The sequence below is a fragment of the Mercenaria mercenaria genome, chromosome 7 (genome assembly GCF_021730395.1).
Source record: "Mercenaria mercenaria strain notata chromosome 7, MADL_Memer_1, whole genome shotgun sequence".
Lineage (NCBI taxonomy): Eukaryota > Metazoa > Mollusca > Bivalvia > Venerida > Veneridae > Mercenaria > Mercenaria mercenaria.
The window spans coordinates 6,794,418-6,811,557 of NC_069367.1; the positions used below are offsets into that span (position 1 = coordinate 6,794,418).

Genomic DNA, 17,140 nt, shown 5'->3' on the forward strand with positions numbered 1-17,140 from the left:
ACCAGAAACAAAGATTTTTAGGCTTAAATACACTATACGCAATACGCGGCCTCTGACAGCAAAGGTCTTGATTATTTTTAACAGCCCACGTAGAGAACGTTTCGGCCTAAGGCCTTTACTAACTTATGACATGATATAAGATACACTGACGAAATAACATCTTTAAATGAGATTTTAACCAAAGTAATATTGTATATTTACGAGTAAGTAATTTGAGATATGTAGGGCTTGTATATGGATTGTACTGATATATATACAGTCGAGACTGCCTTAACGACCCCCTGAATTTAGCGACTCCCTGTCATATGCGACCATATTTTATGCTCCGGACGCAATTTACTATTAAAAGAGTCTGAATTAAGCAACCCCCTGCCTTACGCGACAAGCGACTGTGAAATCAGGCTCCCGAATCGATATTTAGACCGTTTTCAGCGACTTTGAGACTCTCCCTCGCAAGATTTTACACGATAGAGTTACCGTTCTTTATCTCGCGTGAAGTTGTTTGAGACGAGAACTTATTTGTTTACAAAAAAAAAATGGCTGATGAAAAACATAAAAAAAACTGTTTTGACATTAGAACAGCGTGTTAAGGCACTTGAATTGCTCGATTAGGGAAAACCAGCGTATAAAGTCGCTGAAGAATTCGGAGTCGGTGCATAAATTAACTTTATTCCTGGTGAAACAAAAATATGGCGGTATTTAACAGGAAACGACGAAGTAAACACAGATTAAAGATGCAGTCAATAATCGAATAAATGTCAATGAACAATTAGTTCACAAAAATATAAATATCATAAACCTCAGTGTGAAAATAGTTCAAATGGAACATTTATATTTTACTGCTCCCCTTTATTTTCTTGCCAGATCATGAGCTTAAATTTGTTTTATCAACATCATACGAATGATGCAAATTTGAATTTATATTTTATCAATATGCAATTAAAGAAATAGTATTTAATCATTTTCCACTCCTACCTTAAAAGAGGCCAATATATAAGTATCCGATATTCATGTACTTTAATTGGAAAAATATATGAAACCAGCCTCTTACTGCATACGCCTTGATTTATTGGGTGAACTTGAAATCTACAATAAAATTATGGATCTTTTAAACATATTGCAATGTTATGAATTTCAGAAAAAATGTTGAAGCTACTACTAACTCTTAGTAAAGTAGTAAAATCATCGTTTCCTTGGAAAGTACTAGTAATCTTTCTGGTTAGCAAGTAAAATTGACTTGTCTTTCGTTCGGTCGAATGATAATACAGTTGCTTAATATTGTTAATACGATTGGTTTACGATCTCTTTACTTTCCCACATCCGGTGTCGCTTTGGGCGGTATGTTCTAAACTCTGGCCTGGTCTGGCCTTGTGTGACCGGCTTTGTCCAATTTTTGATCGGGCCAAGTCAGGCCAGGCCATAGATTTCAATTTCGTTAAAGGTGAAAGTGATTTCTATAGCATCTTTAAAATCTGACTTTTGGAACTTATTAATTGAGGAATAAGTTTGGATATTTCAGACATTATATAAATACAGTTTGAATTCCTACTCAGCAAAATTATACACCTGGGAATAAGCCTGTAGTTAACATAACTTTAAGTCTAATTTAAAGGTGATGCCTGGATTAATTGTTATGACTATTATCAGGGGATCACTCTTGACTGATGGCTTGGTTTTATCCCAATTGAATAACCTATCTATATATAATTATTTTATCTATGGAAGATTTTTTAGTAATCTTTAGTTTTTTAGTAATTTTTTTGTCCGAAACTATTGAACTGGCACTCAAGAATATTCCGTATGATTCCGTAAATAAATTTTCAGTGCCCAAACTTGAATAAAAATATAACTATTGAAAACCAAATAAATTATAAACATTTCTTTATCACCAGGTCGTACATGCAGATATAGTTGTGCTGACAAAACGTTCAGCTACCAATCTCGGGGATGCGAGTTCGAGACACCTGTTTGACCATTTTCATTATGATTTTTTTTTAAAATTTCATCTGTAAACTTAGAATGCAGAAAATTGTCACACTTATCGTGATTAAGTGTTCATTTATTGAACGAAATATCCAAGTATTTGGCATTCTTCTGCGTACAAGTTATTACCAAGAGTGTTAGATATATTTGATAAAATGTTGTAAGAATAATAACAGTATCGATAAAATGACATTATATCGTATTAATGAAAACAGTCTGAATTAAAATCGAACCCATGGTAACGTGCGTGAAAGTCAGAGAACTTATCACTACGCCACTGTGCCATTGGTAAACTATGCAGGTTATTTTGGTCAATTTAGATATTTTCAGGTTACAAATATGCTGTAAAATAAAGGAAACGCCCAAAATATGGGCGAAGATTAATGTGTGCCACCTGTCAATACTTACGGACAACAATATTCTAAATGTTATCCCCGTTCTGGGTTCTGGGATAATATGATGCGGGGAAGTGATAAATAATTTTTGTAGTTTAGGTTATATACATACTGAATAGTTTTTGTAAGACTGCTTTTATATTGTTCTAAGTATGTGAAAAAAAATCCTACACAGTTTTGTGAAACAGGCTGAAGAGCATCTTCTAGCATTAAATATACCAATAAGAAATAACATAAACACATTGATAAATATTTTTGTAATATATAACATAACAACATATTACATGCTAAAAATCATGTACATGCATATACTAATCAAGAATAAAGATTGTGTTGCTTCACATATCAACCACGACTTCTCTATTGTGGATGAGGGCTTGATGAGTAAGAAACAATACTGAGAAACACAGTCAAGTAAAAGTAAAAACTGTCAAAGTAAAAACAAAAAAGGACTCATTTAAACAAAAACGTTGATAACTGAAACAAAGATGGGAGGGTGTTGTGAAGGGACACTTAGAGACTAAGTAAAAACTACTACTTACTTTCGGACAGACAGACAGACAAACAGACAAATGCTAGCACCGGTGGTGGGGTTGGGGAGGGTTTCGGCTCTGCTGTCGGCTATACACTTCCTACTTAAAACAAACTGCCATTTTATCTGTGTGTAGAAACGTAAGGTAATGTTCTTGACGGAAAAAGAAATGTCGTCTTATGCTTATCTGACCCGTTTAGTTGACTTTAACTTGCAGAAAGCACGGAAAGCGTCGTTTCATTACTTCACATGAATGGACAAAGTCAATACAATTTGAAAAAAGTTTAAGTACAAATATTTTGACTCTTCACTTAACGCTGTTCTTCAAAGTTTTGTCACCGTGCATTTTACATATCATACAGCACCATCTCCATTGATGCCTGTGGAATTCGCCGCCCCGGATGCTTCATCACCAGAAGTTTGTTCGAGAAAAACTGATACACTCCAAAACTTAAGCATTTCATTGGTTGATTATTTGCTCACTATTTTTAGATTGACCAATGGCTAGAATGCATTCTGAGACTGGTCTCAAAACTCAATTTCGTAACCTTAGAACCAGACCTTGTATGTTGTAAATATTGTCATGATATTATTCTTGCATAATTTACGCAACTATTATCAAACATAATATTTTTTTACGTTTCTTTTTTTTTAAACATAATTTATCTTATAATTAAAGTAAGCAGTTATTCCTCAAACACATCTTTTATACATTAAGATGCTGTATAAAGTCATTGTTATCATAAATAATGGCTGGACTGGATTATGCGTCATACTTTGACTTAGAGTTTTTAAATGTTCTGTTCTTTGGAATCATGTAGCACATTCATTTTACTGTAAGAGAATACTGCTTAAGCAGGTGCTAGGTAGCGCGAGAGGCCTTGCACTTTTCATGAACATACTTAATCAAACCAAGTCTTCTATTATGCTACTTTATCTTTCCACAGGTTTGATTAACTATCACAAGATTCAAGATTTCAAGATTATTTAATTAAGGCATCAACATTATACACTGTCCATCGCCATAAACTAAAATGGCGTTTACAGTTACTTCATGAGAAAAGTACAATAACAGTTGTAGGGATAGTAACTGTACACGCACAACAGTGTTACATTATAACCAATTAATGCATTTAATACTTATATAATTATATTTATTCACAATATCACATGAAACCTCTGTTACTATCTATTGTAAAGAATTTATGCTGTTTTATCTATAGTTCGCATGCAACAGAAGAATGTACAGTGCAGTCAATTTGTATATAATATATGTAACCGCATTTAACGTAATTGTCATCGCAGACAAGAGAAAATTGACACTATATTTATGTCAGGTCAGCACTATTATTTTTGTCATATAAATTGTGCTGTAACCTGCAAATGTCAAGTAACACACCTAATATACAACGCTTTCTGGCGACTGTAAAATTTCCCAATGTCCTTGGACTTACTGTTTTGGTATTTTCAGGTCCTTTTGGATCATGTAGCAGTTGTATTTTTACTGTGATATAATACCGTTTAAGCTGGTGCTAAGGTAATTGGGAACGTGCGGGGTGTTGTATATTTCATTACCTCTCATGAACTAAGTCAGTCAATCCGAGTCTTCAATTATGCTGCTTGATCGAGTTTATCCTTTTCACAGATTTTATATACTATCAGTATAACAGCGATCTTTCAGAGCCGTTTGGCGGCAGTAAGATATCTCCCTATACTTGAATTCAGTGTTATATTGTTTTGGTCATTTTGGATTACGGAGAACAGTTTTTTATTGTAATAGAATTCCGCTTTAGCTGGTGCTAGTGGGCGTGATGGGTGTTGCAAATTTCATTATCTCTCAAGAACAGACTCGGTCAAATCCATCCAGTCTTCAATACTATGTTTAGTTGCGTTGTGTGCTTTCAAATTATTGTGCTACAAATATCATTCATTTAAAAGATACGCATGCTGTTTGAAAATTTAATAAAATATATGAATATACAAACAAACAAGCTGAACTGAAATGCGCAAATCAATACAACTTAGATTTTGCCATGTGTGATCTTTGCTATCAGCGGAAGATGACCAGCTGTATATATATCACAATATAATTTTATATAAGCTATTTACAAGATTTAAATCATTGCTGAACTTAAATAATTTCTTAACATAGTAGGAAGGAAATTAATCTCCTTCAATAATTAAATGAACTAAAGTTGCCCTTACGACATGGTAAATATAAATATATAACATTTTTTGTTAAAGAAACGCTTTTAAAACCAATATACGCTTACAAAGATTCAAATAGAATAATAAACAAGAGGGCCATAAAGGCCCTGTATCGCTCACCTGACCTATTGACCTAAAGACCATCAAGATTAACATTCTGACCAAGTTTCATTAAGCTATGGTATAAATGTGGCCTCTAAACTGTAAACTAGCTTTTCTTTTAATTTGACCTAGTGACCTATTTTTTGACCCGACATGACCCAGATTCAAACTGGACCTTGAAATCATTAAGATTACCATTCTGACCAAGTTTCATAAAGATACAGTCATAAATGTGGCCTCTAGAATGTTAACAAGCTTTTCCTTTGATTTGACCTAGTGACCTAGTTTTTGACCCCACCTGACCCAGATTTGAATTTGACCTATAAATCATTAAGATTAACATTCTGACCTAGTTTCATTAAGATATGGTCATAAATGTGGCCTCTACTGTGTAAACTAGCTTTTCCTTTGATTTGACCTGGTGACCTAGTTTTTGAGTCTACATAACCCAGATTCAAATTAAACCTTGAAAATATCAACATTACCATTTTGACCAAGTTTCATAAAGATACATCATAAATGTGGCCTCTACAGTGTAAACAAGCTTTACCTTTGATTTGACTCGGTGACCTAGTTTTTGATCTGACATGACCCAGGTTAGAACTTAACCTAAAGATTATCAAGATTAAAATTCTGACAACGTTTCATAAAGATACAGTCATAAATGTGGCCTCTAAAGTGTTAACAAGCTTTTCCTTTGATTTGACCTAGTGACCTAGTTTTTGAACCCACCTGACCCAGATTCAAATTTAACCTATACAACCTCAAGACTAACATTCTGACCATGTTTCATTAAGATATGGTCATAAATGTTCTGACCTAGTTTCACTAAGATATGGTCATAAATGTGACCTATACAGTGTAAACTAGTTTTTCCTTTGATCTGACCTGGTGACCTAGTTTTTAATTCCACATAACCCAGATTCAAACTGGATCTTGAGATTATCAAGATTAACATTCTGACCAAGATTTATGAAGATATAGTCATAAATGTGGCCTCTTCAGTGTTAACAAGCTTTTCTTTTGATTTAACCTGGTGACCTAGTTTTTGATCTGACATGACCCAGGTTAGAACTTAACCTAAAGATTATCAAGATTAAAATTCTGACAACGTTTCATAAAGATACAGTCATAAATGTGGCCTCTAAAGTGTTAACAAGCTTTTCCTTTGATTTGACCTAGTGACCTAGTTTTTGAACCCACCTGACCCAGATTCAAATTTAACCTATACAACCTCAAGACTAACATTCTGACCAAGTTTCATTAAGATATGGTCATAAATGTGACCTCTACAGTGTAAACTAGTTTTTCCTTTGATCTGACCTGGTGACCTAGTTTTTAATTCCACATAACCCAGATTCAAACTGGATCTTGAGATTATCAAGATTAACATTCTGACCAAGATTTATGAAGATATAGTCATAAATGTGGCCTCTACAGTGTTAACAAGCTTTTCTTTTGATTTAACCTGGTGACCTAGTTTTTGACCTCAGATGACCCCATATCTAATTTGTCCATAACTTTATTGAGGGTAACATTCTAACCAAGTTTCATTAAGATTGGGCCCAAATTGTGACCTCTAGAGTGTTAACCAACTTTTTCTTTGATTTTGACCTGGTGGCCTAGTTTTTGACCCCAGATGACCCAATATCAAATTCTTTTAAGATTTTATTAAGAGTAACATCCTGACCAAGTTTCATTAAGATTAGGTTAAAACTGTGACCTCTAGAGTGTTAACAAGCTTTTCCTTTGATTTGACCTGGTGACCTAGTTTTTAACCCGAGATAACCCAATATCAAACTCGTCCAAGATTTCATTAAGGGTAACATTCTGACCAAGTTTCATTAAGATTAGGTTAAAACTGTGACCTCTAGAGTGTTAACAAGCTTTTCCTTTGATTTGACCTGGTGACCTAGTTTTTAACCCGAGATAACCCAATATCAAACTCGTCCAAGATTTCATTAAGGGTAACATTCTGACCAAGTTTCATTACGATTGGGCCAAAACGTGGACCTCTAGAGTGTTAATAATCTTTTCCTTTGATTTGACCTGGTGACATAGTTTTTGACCCAAGATGACCCAATATCGAACTCATCCAAGATTTAATTGAGGCTAACATTCTGACCAAGTCTCATTAAGATTGGCTCAAATTTGTGACCTCTAGAGTGTTAACAGTCAAATTGTTAACGCCGACGCCGACGACGACGGACGACTGACGACTGACGACGACGGACGACGGACACAGGGCGATCACAAAAGCTCACCTTTGAGCACTTCGTGCTCAGGTGAGCTAAAACAAACAAACAAAACAAAAGAAAAAACAACAGAAAAAAGAACAACAACAACAACAACAAAAAAAAAACAATAAAAAAAAAAAAAAAAAATAACAGACAATACTGAAATCATAAATCAAAATTAAGTAGCTAGTTCAATACGTTCTTGACTATAGTCCTTATAAAGAAAGCTTTGCTGACAGTTAATTAAAGGTACTAACCCACAGATTGGATCAAATACATTTGGCATAAAAGTATGTACATTTATGATATATTTGACAGAGAACAAACGAAGAAGTGAGCGAAAATAAGTGTTAGATATTGGTACAAAGGCAAGAATGTTGTTTTTCTCCATTGTTTCAAAAGCTATGCAACGGTTTATTCCCTCCTGCCTAATATTTTAGTTATCTATCATGTTACTGTGAAACCTAGCTAAGACGTGTCAATAAGTGTATATCATATGTCACCTTTACAATACGCGTTTTGTATTGAATTTTGAGAGAAAACAATTTTCTTCGTAAATGTGTGAACGACTCGCAATAAACGAACTTACATTTTGATTTATTCTGTAGTACAAAATATACAAATCATTGAAAGTAAATCAGTTCGAATTGGTCTGTTAAAAGTGCAGTGATATAAAAGACATTTACAGTAATGGAATCATTTCAGCATCGTGTATTTCTCGTGTTTCTTTCCTTTGTTTTATTTGAGTTATTGATTCAAAGATACGATCTTCAAAGTTGATGTCATTTGTGCTTATGGTGACATAGTTTTCAACATATTTTGACAAATCCTTTGGCATGTTCTCGACACATACTTGACCTGATGTGCACAAGAGTAAGTAGTTGTAGTTCTCAAGCTGAGATTTAGTAAGAATTTCGGTCAATATGTACAGTAAGATTTCATCATTTAATATTTCGTTATTGACAATGAATATGACAAAGTCAGCGGCCTCTAGGATGTCAGGAAGTTCTTCCCTTTTGTCAATACCTACCGTAAAAAGCAGGTCTAATACTTTCATGGTTAGATTTCTCTCCAAGAGAAAGGGCATCATTTTATTCTTAACATACAAATGAAGTTCATCTGGATAAGAAACAAGAATTCGCTTCGGGTCTATATCAATGCACTGTTCTTCAATGTCCGCTTCGGCGTTACCGTTGTTATTGTTTGGTGTAAGATTGGCTATCAGGTAGTCAACTTTCTCCAGAAGTAGCCTCGCATGCCTGTCAACACAGTTATTGCTTCTGATAAAAAGCCTCAGACTTTCATCTAGGTTTTTCTGTTTCTGAATAGTCTTGTCTGTAATCAAGAATAAAGATTTTATTGATGACGCGATGCATTTATCATACGCGATGTTCCATGCTGCTTGGATAATTTTATCATCTATAGCATCTACTGGCATACACAAGATTACACTCTTTGAACAAGCTATCAATTTTTCTATGTTTTCTATCCACGTGTATCCTATAAGTGAATGCATGTATAGATCACCAATTTCGTATCCTCTTTTCCTTAGATGATTAATTACCGCTTCTACCAACTCTTTGTCTTCTTGAACGTAAATGACTATAGCATCATAAACGTTGGTTTCCTCTTTCTGTTGTTTCTTGTCAAAAGGATGTATGTTAAAGTAAACAAACAATAAAACTTTAACATTAAACCTGAAAATGTAAATAATTAATGAAAGCACAAGAAGCACGAATACCACAGAACCAATTATGATTGATGGTAGAAATACGTGTTCGCTCACACTGAAATTATTTGTTGTTGTACAGACGAAGTGTGAATCAGAGACAGCGATTAACTGCTTAATGTTATTAGACTTTTCCAAACACTGAACTTTTATCCAGTCAACAATAAGGTTTTCATCATTAAGTAGCCATGTTTTCATCCATCTCATTGTGCAATCGCAAACAAATGGATTGTTTGACAGTGTCAGTTTTGTCAACTGTAGAGCCTGTATTTGAATTGGAAGATGAGTCAGGTTATTTGAATGCAGGTAGATGATCCGAGCGATGCTTAATTTGTTGATTACTAATGGAGACATTTGTTTAATATGGTTACTAGCTAGATTTAAAACTGTTACGTTTTCTAAATATGAGAATGGACTGACTTTTGAAATATTTGTGTTCTCAAACCACAACTCTAATGTATACGGTGGTAATATTTGGGGCATTTCAACCAATGAACGTCCTCTGCAGTCAACTATGAACGTGTCTGTATTTGTTCTTTTGAAACAGTCACATTTCTCCGGGCACTCTTTCAATGTTACTGCGCAATACTTTTCACTTTCTGCGATATTCCACATAAATCGGCCTCTTAATTCTGAAGGATGCTCGCACTGAAAAGTGTTTAAAGAAATCCCAGCTATATGCATCTGACTTGTCCCGTAAGCCATGTCGTAAATCCTGCGGATCATATATGTGTCACAATTACATGTGAGTGGATTCCCATTAAAATTTAGTGTAAAATGTTCCATCAAAAGTAAAAGTTTGTTCAACCGCAGGGCAGTCACATTAACAGATGGAACAGTTTCAATGTCATTATTATAAAGTAAAACAATCGGAAGCGGTGCTTGTGACTTTAAAGGTAATGCCAGTTGTGTTTCAACCTCTTTTTCAGATATATCTAACATGTTTAGATTGTCCAAAAGTCTAACGATACTTTGTCCAGTTAAATTTGCATCACTCAGATGATATATATTTAATAACGTAGCATAAAAAGGCCAGACAGGAATGTCTTTCAGTGGGTTAGAATATAGATAGAGTACTTTAAGAGAATTAGTCTGATTCTTGAAAATATTTACTGGCAAATGTTCTATTAGATTATCATTCAGATCTATTTCCTCTATCTTAGTGAGATACTGAAAATGGTCAATGTGTATACTTGCTATTAAATTACCAGAAACGTCAATGGTCAAAATACTTCTCAGACCTTTGAATATATTTTGCGGTAAAACTGTTAATTTGTTATTTTGGAGATAGAGGTATTTCACCAGAGGCTGATTTTGAAACAAACCCTCATCTACACTTTCTAGGTTGTTGTAGGAAAGATCAATTGTTGTACTTACAACTATGTCGCGGAATAGAACAGGTTTCATAAATTCATTATTCATGCTGGACATTCGTATTTCATCGCCTCTTCCACTTAAATATAGTAAATTTTGATTAATTGTGCAGTTAAAATAATTAAGTAAAATGAGAGAAGTTTCCGAAAACATGTAATAATGTGAATATAATTTCTGCAGAAAGTCAAAAAACAATTTCATAGTATTTATTATTGTTGTATCTCTCATTTCGCCATTTGTATGAGTTTTGTTGAATGGGAAGTGTAAAGCGCCGTGTATGTTTACGTCACATAGAATTAGAGTATATAAATTTGGGAATCGCTTTTGAAGTGTAGTAGAATTTATATCCAAGCAAATCTTTAGAGAAAGTATAATTGTGCTGGAAAATGTTTGTTTGCAAGTATCCCAAAATAACATGTTGCTAAAATCGGTTTTCTTTTCTTCACATGAATTTTGAATCAGAAGAGATTGAAGATCGAACGCGTACATGCACTTAGTGTCTATCTCAAATATCTTTGGATTTTCGAACATTTGTAACATAATGATTCTTCCAAACAATAGCATCACATTAATCTCTTCAACTGCAACTGAACATGCATCCAGAATTAACACTATATTCCACTTCCGTGTTACATTCGCTGTACTAGAATTGAAAGGCATGAAATGAATTTGGGTTTTATGACACACAAATTTTACAGCAATCGTAAGATTGGATGAATTGATTGCCCCAGCGTTATTTCTGTCTTGTTCATGTCTTGATGACAAAACTATGTAAACAGATGTCGTGTCTACAGAGCATTCCTCGTTTTCAATAATTTGGAAATTGACATATCTGTCCAATGGATTTTTTATACTCTCTTCCTTCTGTTCATCGACAGAATACAGTAGCGTACAAACTTTTGCACAGCTCAATACTTTCTATAAGCTACACATGATTATTGTCAAAAGAATAGACATTGTAGTTGTATATTTCATTGTTGAAATTATTTTACTATTCTTTAATAGCTGTATAGCATCAGCAGTTTTAAAAATCCAATATGTATATGACTTTATGTATATCACATCGGAAATTAGTAGTTCTCTGGCATCAGTAGAATAATCACGTTATCACTCGCTTTTCTAATTCAAGTATTTAGTTATATACATTCTTTAATATCCGAACCATATTATCTCGTATCAATTACATACATTATGTCTAAGCATGTATATGCAGATAATCTCCGATCGTCGCATTTATATAAAAAATAATAAATAAAATTTATGTAAATAAATAGTGCGAACATTTGGGATTTTGATCAGTCATCAAACCGCAACAGAATTTCTTTCTGCTATCTTTTTTTTGATATCGTTTCATTTTATATTTTTTTATTCACATAGAAAAATGGTGAACACGGAAGTTTTGTAAAATATATTTGATTGGATAATTGAATAATTATAGGTTATAATAGTTGCGTGTCTTTAATTTCAGAAATTTAAACAGCCTTGGTTTTGACAGAGCGAATAACTTGAATACCATTAACAGAATTAAATCCTTTCCCTTTATGGTTTTACATTGACTTTGAAAAATACCCTAAATAATTTAATTTTCAGTCAAGGTCCTTGCAATTACAGAAAAATAAAAAGACATATACGAGGAGTGGGAAAGACTTTCACGGTTAAGTTTTGTAGATACGAATTCAATTCAAGATGCGCGTTTGTTATTTAATTTTGTAATACTGTCATGTGCTTAACGATACATAACTTTATATAGATATTACTTTAATATATGTGTGTGTGTGTTCGGGTTTAACGTTTTTTCAACAATGTTTCAGTAATGTAAGTCATTAGATTTATGTACTATGTAATAAGCTTTACTATTCATAGCTTAGAAGCGAATATAGATATTACTTTAATACATGTATAAATCAATGCGTGTGGCAACCTTAGTAACACAGAAACGGTGCTAGGTTTAATTTGATTATGCATCATCATTCTTTGTTTTTGACTTTATACCATAAAAGCAGGAATTTTCGCGAGAATTTAATTTTCGCTTTATTCACGAGGCCTTACATCTCGCAAACGTATTACTCACATAAATATTCACCATTAGTATAATTCAATTTCAAGTATGCGGCATTTTTGTTACAATTTCGCGAACATTTAACTCACTCAAAATTTCAAATTCGTGAAATTTTGATCCAGCAAAAATATATGCTTTTACAGTACGTGATACTGTCAACTTTTATCATAATGCTAAGTGAGAGTATATTTGTATGTCATAAAATATTCTCCACCTTGTTAAAGATTCTTCTACAATCGGCTTACCAGCGTTATCTATGCTATTTAGAAAATGGTTACCTTTGGACAGATCTTGTTTCAGGAACTGTTGAACGACACAAACGCCATACCTCTTTTTTCATCATCCATGAGCTTCGAATTCCAACTCGTCTGCTCAGAATTTCTTTCAGATATTTTGAGGAAATTTCTTTAAGACAGATTCAGTTAAGAAATATTTTCTGTCACGGTATACCGTCGGTTCATGCGATCTTTTCAGTGATTAATTAAGTCGGACGTTTTTTATGGCAACCGACGGCGTCCTATGAAATAAAGAAGGAACTCATAATATATGCAGTGAAAGGGTCGGATGCCACTTCTTTCCGTTTTAACAAAATTTGTTTCGTTTTTACGAAATATCATACTATTATGATCAAATATATGCTCTTATATCAAATTTATACGTGGGAAATTCGAACGTTTTTATAATGTGTTGGTTCCAACTGAATTGATAACAATGAGTTTGTATAGCCATGTAAAATGTATTTGCATTGCGCGTGGGTAAATCAGTTACTGCTAAGCTGCAGTAATATACAGGAATATATTGATGGAGATTCCGATATTTATGTGCATAAGAGAAATGCAAATGTTATCCTTGTAAGAATTCAGAGTCGTCACGTTTTATCACGAACATACCTGTTGTGGTCACAATTTACCGTGTCAGAGGTGACGGCGTCGTATTGCAAATGCCGCACAGGCGCACGTTTTGTTGATGTTTGTTCGCGGTACCTGAGATATGTGAAGTATTTCATCAATCGGTACGGAGTTTGTGACTGGGGATTACATTTGTCTGATGCCAGTAATTTACCAGATCCAGTTGATAGCTCTGGAACGGAAACTAGGCGATTTATATCGAAGAGTAACTGCAGCGCACCGACAATATGTAGAACTTACACGGTCCCTCATTGTTAAATGTTAAATGTTTTTAAAACTTTTCATCAGAAGATTTATTGTGATGTACGAGTCAGGTTTTGTTATCATGGTAGCGTTCATTGTGTTCATCCAGTCAACTTTCTTTCTCAAGAATGGATATATTCTGTATATATGTGTACACTTGTATATCATTTAGTATGTAAAACTGGATGGTCATTGAAAAAAGTGAACAGCAACCAATTTAAGTGATCAATTATTAAAAGTTTATTTTTAACTGATTACATTCAAAATGTTTCTGTATAAACAGCTCAAAAAATGACAAACACTTTAAAACAATATAGTACTCGAAGTGCTGATTCTATGGAAATAAAACTGAGAATGCATTCCATAAAAATAATAATGTATTAAATTCTTAGCACAGTTTTTAAAACATCTGTAAATTGAAATACAAGTATTAGACATTTGGTATTTCAAGGTAGTAACTATGGTGACCGTTCCATGTTATTTATGTAATTCTTATTAATAATCAATTACTTTAATTTGGTTTGAAAAGTTCTATCCTTATGAAAAATAATTACGGTAGATATTGTATCTGCTGTTTAAATACAGTAAAATTAATTAAGTGACTGTTTCCATGGCAAAAGATGTAGTTTTTGATAGTTTTAGCTGTCATATTTTTACATATTATTAGTTAAAACAATTATGTATGGTATTCTAGAATACAAAATATAAAAAGTATTATTTCTCTGAAATATCGCTACTTATTTGTAGAATTTTAGTTTTAGAAAGTAAGTCTTAGAGTTGTCTGCCTTGTTTTTATCATATGCGCATGAGTGAAAACGTTTGATTTTTATTTCGTTTGGAAGGATCAATATTTCATAAAGGGAAAATGTCACTTTCGTTGTTAACATGCTAATGTGAATAAAAATAAAAGGTATTTAATTTCATATACCCCCCACCCCAATTTAATATTAAGTATTTCTTTACTCAGAGCCATGCCAGAAACTTTATCTTTTAGGTTTTTGGGACGTGTATATAGTTTATCTCCATGGAATTAAAAAAAGATACGCATTTTTGATAACTTGCTGAAAATTACATTTTAATCTGATATTAGCCAATTTTGATAATTAGCGAATCTAGCCCTTTCCATTCTACGTAACCACAAGTTCCCAATGACCCATAGATTATCGTGGATATAGTTAAAAGTATCTCTGATTATTGAAGATCCAACAAACCAGATTGCATATCGTCCTAGTTAAATAAAATCAAGGGATAACTTTCACTTACAAAACTTGATACATAAACTTAAGAAAAAATAGTATTCTAATTGGAGTCATACATTTTGTAAGAAAAATGTATTACATGTATGAAGAGTGAATGGTTCAACTAATGGTCAATAGAAAAAAAATAATTGCGAAGATACTATCCATGCATCAGTGATGACACTTTCTGTTGAACCTATAGTGTAGGGGTAGGTAGCACCACCCCTGCTGAATAAATGAGTCTGAAATGTTTTTTGAAAGGCTTCCAAAATGCCTGTCTGATCTCAAAGACGGTTTTTTACTGTGAAGTCACTTAATTTCGTGGACTCTAAAGTTCATGGGTTTTGTAAAATAAGCTATTTTGTGTGAATATGAATTTTGAACATAAAATTATTAGAAATGTAATTTTTAGCTGGGAAAACATTTTGCGGAATAACTCAAAGCCAAATGCAATCAACAAAGATTATTCCCCTCAACACATCAACACGAAATTTAATATTACGCAGAATATAATTCCTTTAGGAGTCATACTGGAATGTGGTTGAAGGCCCCTTAAAAGACTCTTTAAATCAGGTGTGTTATTGTTATATCTTATACAGAGGTCTGTCCTTAGTTTAGATATCTATGTCTTATATGAAGACTGTTTTCAATTAGGAATGTATGCCCACCTTCGTCCAGTTTCGCTGTAATTTTTACGTAGTGTGGAGACTCTTGATGTGTCTTCCTTTACCTTTTTCTGATTACCCAGAATGGTTCTGATAATGTTTCTCAGCTTCTTACATTGTCTGGTGTCCTAAGCCTTGTCTGATGCTCTCACATTTTTGAAAGCTCGGTCCTTCAGCTAGGTCAGTCGTCTTATTGTACTATTTATTCAGAGTTTAGCATGACTTTGATCAGGCGTTTTCATGGAGGAAATGTTTGTTCCATATATTGAAAATGCTTGCTCTTGGAGTGATGACATAATCCTTGAGTTGCTTTATAAGAATCTATATACGGTATTGTGTGTCGGTTAAGGATAATGAATAATACCTTCGCCCAAGCGATGGACATGCATATGCAATATTCAAAGGAGATATTTAAGTTGAAAGTCAGGATGAAATCCACAGTTTCCCAGAGCCTACACTTCTGATGCTGTCGTGGAAACAAATAAGTGTGTCGTAGGGTAAAATAACGGTATATGTAAATCCTTTAATATTTTGGTTGTTTTATATCATTTTCCCCGTTAATGTCCAGTCTGGTATTCTTTACGTTCGCCAAATTACTCCAAAATTTATGTATGGTCCACGGGAAATAAATCACCGCCTTCTTTGCTAATCTTACTAATATTTACAGGTAAGCATATGACTTACTGTAACAATGACGGTCTGGTCACTTCGAAGATCAATGTTTTGAAACGTTTGTTAATTTAATTCTATGCGAAATAAAGCCAAATATCTTTGAATATATTACATATATATTCGATTGTTACTTTGTTATTGTATTTACTGTTGTACCTTAAATACTGTATTGATATTTCATGTATTTAATGAATTATTACGAATTTACATTTACCTTTACACTGACATTTCATTATTATGTCTCTCACCATACAGTGGTGTGGGAGACATATCGATGTACTCCTGTCTGTGTGTCTGTCTGTCTGCACTCTAAGTCCAATAAGTCCTCGGCCAGAATCGATAATTAGCCAGATCGGCATAGGCACTTCGGAACTAGGGTCCTTGAAACTTGTGTCTGATAATCAAAGCACGGAAAGTCTGATAAAGCAGTTGAGGTCTTGGTGCATGGTTGACTCATAACTCCTATTCAGATGATTAGGCAGTTGTGGGAGACATGCGCTTTTCTCGAAGCAGCTCTAATTTCTTGTATATTTACCGTATGTTGTTCTATATTTTCAGATTATATTATAAAGGTAATGAGCATCTCTTCATGGATCGTTATTATTAAATCCATCTTGTTTTGTCATCTGATCCAACATCTGAAAGAAAATACCAAGGCAATCATGTAGCCAAGTCGTCTGTTAGCATGACTTGAACAGGAAAAGTTTGTTCCATATATTGAGAATGCTGGCTCTGAGAGTGCTGACAAAATCCTGGAATTGCTTTGTTAGGAATCTATTTACGGTAATGTGTTTT

At 33.6% G+C, this 17,140-nt stretch overlaps 1 protein-coding gene across 1 annotated transcript; it reads right to left on the bottom strand.

Annotated features, from left to right (window-relative positions):
- Nucleotides 1–4,855: 4,855 nt before the first annotated feature.
- Nucleotides 4,856–11,891, bottom strand: LOC123554977 (protein toll-like). Its single transcript, XM_045345445.2, has one exon. It carries the CDS (start codon nucleotides 11,218–11,220, stop codon nucleotides 8,140–8,142), a length of 3,081 nt encoding a protein of 1,026 aa, XP_045201380.2. The 5' UTR covers nucleotides 11,221–11,891; the 3' UTR covers nucleotides 4,856–8,139.
- Nucleotides 11,892–17,140: the final 5,249 nt, after the last annotated feature.

Coding starts and splice junctions, on each gene's coding strand:
- LOC123554977 (XM_045345445.2), bottom strand. CDS start 11,220: ATGCCTTTCAATTCTAGTACAGCGAATGTAACACGGAAGTGGAATATA.